The 8,817-nt window shown below is 34.7% G+C and overlaps 1 protein-coding gene across 3 annotated transcripts; it reads right to left on the reverse strand.

Annotated features, from left to right (window-relative positions):
* Window positions 1-1,243: 1,243 nt before the first annotated feature.
* On the reverse strand, window positions 1,244-8,379 carry LOC122590003. 3 transcript variants are annotated; one of them, XM_043762340.1, is made up of 10 exons: window positions 7,980-8,379; window positions 7,516-7,554; window positions 6,561-6,667; window positions 6,400-6,470; window positions 6,200-6,327; window positions 2,933-3,038; window positions 2,203-2,262; window positions 1,944-2,032; window positions 1,598-1,675; window positions 1,244-1,485 (listed from the first exon to the last, which is right to left on the reverse strand). In XM_043762340.1, the coding sequence occupies exons 3-9, from the start codon at window positions 6,664-6,666 to the stop codon at window positions 1,666-1,668; spliced, it is 570 nt and encodes a 189-aa protein (XP_043618275.1). In that variant the 5' UTR covers window position 6,667; window positions 7,516-7,554; window positions 7,980-8,379; the 3' UTR covers window positions 1,244-1,485; window positions 1,598-1,665. The 3 variants fall into 3 exon arrangements, with proteins under 3 accessions (XP_043618275.1, XP_043618274.1, XP_043618276.1); XM_043762339.1 differs by having other exon boundaries at window positions 1,244-1,492; XM_043762341.1 differs by lacking the exons at window positions 6,561-6,667; window positions 7,980-8,379 and having other exon boundaries at window positions 1,244-1,492; window positions 7,516-7,532.
* Between the last annotated feature and the right edge of the window lie 438 nt (window positions 8,380-8,817).

Here is an 8,817-nt window from a genome sequence, read left to right on the forward strand (position 1 = left end):
GTTATCCCGAATTCTATAAGTTATTGGTAATGCACAAACAAGGTATTTGGGAAACACATTCCAACAGTTGCTTGACATCATTACGTAGGAGGAATGAAGCGCCTTATTATCAAAAGTTCCATGCTAGCTATGTGTATTTTTGATGAGGGAAAAATTATTTTGCGGAATAATAAGACAAAGAAGTTGATAATCCGCGACTTGTTGAAAGATTCATTCGAACGAGATGTATATGAATTTGAGTCAACGGATGATAACCACCATGTATGGCAAAAACATGCCATAGAATATGAACAGACCCGTCTTTCACCATCTGATCTATGTTCTGGCAGCTTGATATCATCGATCGATTATTGATCATTCCTTCGAATTAGTTATGGCATTATTACAACAGTTTTGTTTGTCTTTATTTTTCTTTTGACATATAACTGCACCCAACAACAATTGTGATATTTAGTTAACGATCATCTTTTATGTCGATTGAAACGAGCTGCTAAATTGGCAAACATGATTTTTTATTGTCTTGCAACTAGACAAAAAGTTACGGAGTAATATTTTCGATCTTCATCGTATAATTTCATTATCTGATCGAGTATTACCTTCAAGGCAAAATTATTTTCGAATTAGTTATCGTATTATTATTACAGTTTGGTTTGGTTTGGGTTTATTTTTTTCTTCAATCATCTAGCTAGCTAGCTAATAATTAAATTGTTCATTTTCCGGTAACAACATCAAATATATATAATTAGTCACATGACTTCTATATTTAAATATTACAAAAGGTTTAATTAATTAAACGTATATTAGAAAAACTTTTTCTAGCCATCTTATCATAAGAGTATAGAAGATAGATCGATGAATTGTACTCACCATGCATGAAAATTACATGAATTGCTTACTTTAGTACCTGTTTAGTACTAGAGTAAACATGGCCCCCAATAAACCGGCCACCTCAAACGTATCTAGCTAGGTATTCATGCACATACAGTATAGTAGTAGTAAGTATATATGTTTGGACACCATATATGATATATGCAGAGTGATTAGTATCAGGGTTGGAGCTAGTAGGAGGACTAGGGGGTGCTTAGCCCCCGCCAATCATTTATGTTTTCCATTGCAAAGTTAGTTTATAGCCAACTAATATAAAGGTTTTTTTGAAGTCAGTCACCTCCAATCTATAAATGTATGATTTCTAGCCATGACAATTTAAGTAAAACCTTTACATTTAGTCCATAAAAGTAAACCATCGTAAAAAAAATTCTATTTTACTAACATTTTATGAAATGATTATGTCTTTCACATTATATTGTATACAACGATCGGGAAAAAATACGGTTGAATCCCCCTCAACGTGAAATCCTGACTTCGTTTCTTATTAGTATATAGTAGTAATTGAGTATGTATGTTCATATATTTCTTAAAATCCTCAATAGGTATTATGGCGTATCAGTACCATAAATCCTCATCGGTCATCTCACATTCTTTCTCCTGCTTCCTACAAAATAGTGAGTAACAATAATAAATAATAAATAAATAAAAATAAACAAAATATACTGAGGAGTTACTATAATTGTGTATACAATTAATATAGAGTAATTACCTGAGAAAAACATACTCAAGGGCAACCAGTCGATTTTTTAGTGGGCTTACAAAGAAACAGTAAGTTGGTCAGGTCCCACTACAAGAAAAAACGCGTATATAAGACAAAAGAACATATGAAACTAATAAAATACTGCCTCTTGTGCTAATGCTCTGCCAACGTTTCCCCCTACTCTAAAATCGGTCAACTCCAACCCCCATTCCAATTCCACTATATTAATATTCGGTAGATAGAAACTACCAAGGCTACTGTTGACCACCCGAACTAAATGATCCCTTTTTGACCCATATATACACATCAAGCATTCCAACAAAAACTATATAAATCAACAAATTAGAATGCTTACGCTGTACATTCACAGTCCATGTATTCATATGGATCCATGTCAGGCTTTGGTGCATACCAATACATGGAGCTTTCCTCCAAGTTGACCACCTGATCATTTTTAAATTTTGTAAATTAACCTGTCACCAAATCATCTATCTATATATGTTTATATATTTGTTTATCTCTACTAATTCTAAGAACATCTCTGATGAGAGGTCCAAAAAAAAGCTAGCTTTAAAGTTTTTGAAGAGGTCCATATTAATCATTACTCGTATTACCTTATCCAAGTTTGCTTTCAGAGACTGCCAAAAGTCATCTTCGTAACGTTCCTCCCATTCCTGAAAAAAAAAATATAGATAGAAGGAAACCGTATAAGTTAAATCCAAGTAATTTTTTAACCCAAAGCTATTTAGATTTTGATTATCAAAATGATTCCATCTTCTAAATATAGGAAATATTGTTAGTTTTTGTCTTTAGACCTCCTTGCCATGTTGGCATGCCAAGTCATTTAAAATGAAGATAAATAAAAACAAAAAGTCAAAGAACAATAGTACACAAAGTCACATACAATGTGTTCATAACCAGCTTATATTATACTATACATATATATACATATACATATGTTATATATATAACCACAAATCAATTTAACCCAAAATTCCCAACCCCTGTTTTTTGTTTATCATCAACAAGACTCTATAGCAGGCAGCAGTGAAAGCACCACAAATTCATTGGATTATGATATTAAAAGAAAGGGGTGAAAGGATACCTGCGTGTACATATGTGATAACCACAAATATATCTTTTCTTATAGTTGCTATTTGATAAGGTGAATATATATATATATATATATAATTTCTTTGCTTGTTCTGTGTATGTATGTATATTGATCTGCATTACTATGACTCTATCTCATATCTGATTATATAAGAATTTCCGTGTAGGTATATATATATATTGTTGGTTAATTTGATCAATATGTACATATTACTTTTCAATTGTATTCACCTTCTTGAGGAGTAACATGTGACGATTATTACTATCACGGATTTCAGCAGATAGCTGCTCGACTTCATCCTTCTTCACAAAAACAAATGGTGGAAGTGGTTTATCCCTGAATGAAACATGAACATTTGTTAATAATAACAAATAGCAATGAAAAGATATAAACTTTTCTTCTCGTATTTAATATCGCATCTCATTACTGATTATATGCAACTGTTATCAATAAAAAATAACCCAAAATTTCCATTAATTTTTACAATGATGTATACTTCATTCTACAAAACCAGAGATCACCCCAAATCACTAAAAACCCAAATCCATCACATACGCAAAATAACATAATAGCTATTTATAATTCACATAACGTTTCAGGGAATAGAAGAACAAGATCAGTATCATCGGCATCTCCAGGAAGTTTTAGTGGTAATGGTAAAATTTACATCCTGATGTGAAAATTGTGGAAGGTATGTCCACATCAATAAATTTATCCAATTGAACATGGAAGGCCGATGTATGGAATAGTTGTTCAAAATGGGGAACGGTCCTGGATATCCTTATCCCCAATAAATTATCAAAAATAGGGGTAAGCTTGGATTTATTTGCTTCAACAGGGTAACTAATAAGCAACGACTTACGCACAGATTAGATGGGGAATTTTTTCACATTTAAGCGGATGGGGTTAGGTTCAATAGCAAACAAAAGGAGCAGAAGGAGCGTGGAGACTTTGGCCATAATATTCATGTCACAAATTCAAAACATGATAACGAGAAACGTACGAAACCTTATGCTGATATTGACTCTGGTAAATCAATCTCAAGTCTGAGTCTTTTGTTGTTAAGAAGTTTGTGTCAATAAAGGATGAGGATTGCATAGAGATTCCTAATATGGAAGAGACCGTTCTAGCATACATAATCTGGTTCCTCTAATTAAAGCTAAATCGTAGGTGTCTTGGAAATCAATGTGTCTCCCTAAATCTAAGGTAAAAGATAAGGCTGTTTCCATGGGGGCATGGCTCGAATAAGTAAGTTTAATCATAGGTCTTGGAAATCAGAAATTATAAAGGAGGGCTAGGTATTCGACGCATTGGAGATGTGAAGTCTCTTATACCTGCTTATATACGAAGTATTCTCACTAAAAGGTCAACACTATGGGTTAAATGGGTTTATGCTTACCTATTAAAAGAATTCAAGCTTATGGCATTTTGCTCCAATAGTTACTGGTTCTTCTTCATTCCAAGCAGCCTGGGAAACTCTAGCCAAAACCTATGCTACCCATGGCTTAGACCATATTCCCCTAACAAACTACATAATAAATCCACTCCTTGTATTTTTGTTGGCTACTCCCCTACCCAGAGTGCTTATTACACTCTTGACCCCACCACATATAAGGTGTATACCTCCAGAAATGTAATCTTTGTTGAAAAAGATTTTCCATTTCAACAACTTACCACCTCTCATTCTACATCTACCATTAACCTTTCTGTTTGGGTCCCCATCACTATTTCAATCACCACGCCTAACCAAAATCAACCTACTGTCTCAAATAACCCCACCACTACCCAATCCATGACCGATTTGGATTCCACTCACATCGACCAAACCATAACTTGCCAATCACATCCTTCACTCCCTACCCTAATAACCTCGTCCTCGCCCATCACTCCCTGCCCTACAACATCTGCTACCAACCCGCATACTACACATACGTCAACCCCTTTATGACAACTTACGTCTGATTCTTCAGCCACACCCTCTCAACCCCCGAATAACCATAAGCCGACCACCAGACAAAACCCAAAACCAAATTCACGATATCATAATTCTGACAACCATCTCTACACGACTACCTCCACTGTACTCGCTGAGCCTGCAACCATAGCTCAAGCACTCAAACACCCGTCATGGCGTCAAGCCATGCAACTTGAATTCGACGCCCTGAAACGGAACAAAACATGCACACTCGTTCCACCAGGTTTAGCCTCTCACCTTGTTGGCTCAAAATGGGTCTTTCGAACAAAAGACAAGCCAGACGGTTCTGTTGAACGCCTCAAAGCATGTTTAGTCGCCAAAAGGTTCACTCAACGACCCAACATTAATTATCTAGAAACTTCTAGTCCCGCCCTCAAACCAGCCACCCTTCAGCTCATTCTATCCCTTGCTGCCTCTCATAAATGGACCCTCCGACAACTAGAGGTACCCCATATAAAGATCCAACTGAATACAGGGCCATAGTAGGTGCTTTACAATACCTCTCCATCACAAGACCAGATGTTGCCTTTACTGTAAACAGGTTATCATAATTTATGCATGCACCTGGTTTACAACATTGGCAAGCCTTAAAGAGGTTGCTACGATATTTACATGGCTCCTCTCATCATGGCCGATTGTTACGCCATAACTCTCCGCCTAATCTACATGTCTTTACCGACGCGGATTGGGCAGGTGACAAGGATAACTGTTGTAGCACAACAGGTTTTATTGTCTATCTTGGATCTAATATGATTTCCTGGATTTCCAAAAGACAAACCACTCTTGCCCGAAGCTCTACTGAAGCAGAATTCCGGGCCGTACATCGACAACCACAGAAGTTCAATGGTTAAACAACTTGCACACAGAACTAGGTTTCAAGTTAGCTATGGTTCCAGTCATTTACTGTGATAACTTAAGTGCAACCACCTATATGGCAAATCCAGTTTTCCATTCCCGCATAAAACATTTAGCATTAGATTTTCATTTTGTCAGTTCAAGAAGGATCCTATAGTGTAAAGCACATAGCAGGTGATGACCAGTTGGCAGACATCCTAACCAAACTATTACTTCGACCTCAGTTCCAACTTCTAATCTCCAAGATTGGTCTCACAAATTGTGCGTCCATCTTGCGGAGGCATGTCAACCAATCCCCACAATAGTTATCGTGTCCATATTTAGATAGCTCAATCTTTTTCTATGGTAGCATGTAACCTCATATATAAATTTGCACCTCTCCTATTGTTTCTAATCAAGAATCAACATTCAATCATTTCATTATTGTTTTCTCTGTATCACTTATAATTTGCAACCGCGTACTTTATTTTAGTAGGGAACACAAACTTGAAGACTTGTAATGCTGAAGTTCAGGCTACATATAATAACGAAAAGACAGGGGACAAGAACAAAAACGTCGAGATCGCAGTTCACAAGCATATGATAATGAAAAGACAGTGGAATTCTTAATAATCATATTGTGAATATTTGTGGTTTACCAATGTATTCTGAAGTTACAGTAAATTACCTGAGATTAAACTGGGGATGCATATCTTCCAAACAGCTAATGACAAAGACAATATCATCCCTCTTGTCGAACAAAAAGCTTATCTCTTCATTGTCCTCATTAATATTTGATCTGAGATATTCATTGACCTAAAACAAAAAAATTATAAGTTAAAAACATTAATAACTCAGTAAAATATATGTTTTTATAATATAGTTTACCTTGTCATTCCAATAGATATTTTGATTCCTCATTTGTAGAACGGAGTCTTTATCATGATGGGTCAATGAGTCTACACAAAAGGAAACATATAACAATTTATTATTTTTCATAATTTGTATATGATTAAGCATTGATGATTCATACGTAACTGCAGACTTACTTAGATACACACTAACATCTCCTTTGACTTTGACGTCATCGGAAAGCACGGTGTCACTCAAAAACAGATATAGGGTGTCCAATTCAGGTGTATCCTCAAATATCATCCTACATTTACAAATTAATAAATCAAGTTACTAAAACGGAACAACAGATCAATGAGATCTCAATAAATTAATGAAGTGAACACAAAATTAATCAATTAATTAAGGAAGTAAATTTGAAGTTCGATAACAAATTAATTATAGCTCAACTACACATATACACGATATAACCTAATCACAAACACTATAGCAATCATCATCCTGCCTATACATACATGAACATATATATCTACATATCAAATTCGTAATTATATCACAAATTGAAGTAATAAAACTAATTACAGTAATTATTTGTATATGAACAGATCCATTTCGGAATCAGAATTCACGAAGTCATGTATAACTCGGTTATCACAAAATCTAAGCAAAACTTAACTAACATTTCAAAGTACAACCTAAAATCAATTTAACAGATCTATAACTGCAGCTACAAAATCACACTAGCTTATGAAATCTATAATTCAAATTTATAACATCAATAGATCAAAAATATCACTTAATAATATAGCTTAAAACTGAATCAATAAATCACAAATAATTCAGACTAAAAAACTAAATCAAATAATCATTTATCAAATTCAGCTTGTAACCACAAATCAAACCATTTCTAATTTTTTTTTAAAAACGTAAGTAAAAAACATGATCATGATTATACACATATACGTTACATGAGAATGATTATGACTAAATAATTATCTTAGGATCCATATCTCAAAACTAAATTCAGACTAAATAATTAAATGAAATAATCATTTATCAAATTCAGCTCGTAACCACAAATCAAACAATTTCTGAAAAAAATAAGTAAAATTAAAACATGATGATTATTATACAAAAATAAATAATTCTGACCTTAATTGTGATTAGTGAGAAGATTTAGCGAAGGAATCTCTGCAAAAATACAAAACGAGAACAATTTACAGATTATAATTCGAACTTAAACAGTAAACTATATTATTCGAAAATGTGATGATTATGTAAGATACTACCTGAAGGAATGTGTGTGAGCGTAAATTTAGGATGAGTGTGAGAATTTGGAATGTAATTTTAGAATGTTAGATATGCGTGATATATATGGGCGGGAGGGAGAAATTTATTTGGGGAAGGGACACGTGGTAGTAGGAGTGTAAATGTTTTATGTGCAATGAATTGAGAGGTTTAAAAAACAATTACTGTACTTTGTTTTATCACCGCTGTTATTTGTGTCGTTAAAAAGTAAATAAAATTGTGTTTGGTAAAAAACAGGAAGAAAGGAATTGAAATTCAAAAAAAAAAAAAATAATAATACGAGTAATTCAAATGTTCCTTAAACAAACCTGTCTGTGGAATTTTCGTAAAAGTCCTTCAAATAATTATCCTTTCTCCGTTAGGTCCCTTGCCCCACCATCTTCAGTCATCATCATCTCCGGCGGCCGCCTTTCTCCACTCTCCGGCAACCTCACACCATCTTCATTATTGCTTCAACTCACCATTGCACTCCCGTCACCGTCGTTTTAGCATCTACCTCACACCATCCTAGACTGCCCTCTGTAGTTGACAATCAACCGTCGCCCACCACCGACAGCCACCGCGTTACATCTTATCCAAAGCATATAAAAACTACAGAAACTTTCTTTTTCCATTTATCTTTTTCCACCGCGTTACATCTTATCCAAAGCATATAAAAACTACAGAAACGTTTTGCACTTTCCGTCCCTGAAGTAAAAAAATTACAATTTTGACCTTAAATTGGCAGCTTTTTTCAATCATCATCCCTTGGCCACACGGCGTTAAAAAATGGCCGTTAACGAGCGCTCGTGCCAAACACGTGAGGGCACATCCGTCATTTCACACGTACACCAAGGGACGAAAAGTGAAAAATGAAACTACGTGAGGGACAAAAAATGAAAATCATGCAAAAATCGTCGAAAGCTTTGCAAAAGATTCAGTATTATGTTCAGTCGGCGTGATTGAAATGATCCAACTTTGTTTACCAGAAAAATTCAAGAAAACCATCAAGAAACATCATTTAGCAAAACTAAGAGAAAAGCTCGAATGGGCTCCTCATGATTTTGCTTTTCGCTATCTAATATCTAAGGAGCTGGTGAAATAACTCTTCAATCTTACCAATCTTGAAATGAGTTCTGTTCCTGTTATGCATCTTCAAAGGTTCTT

The sequence above is a fragment of the Erigeron canadensis genome, chromosome 2, assembly GCF_010389155.1.
Source record: "Erigeron canadensis isolate Cc75 chromosome 2, C_canadensis_v1, whole genome shotgun sequence".
Taxonomy (NCBI): domain Eukaryota; kingdom Viridiplantae; phylum Streptophyta; class Magnoliopsida; order Asterales; family Asteraceae; genus Erigeron; species Erigeron canadensis.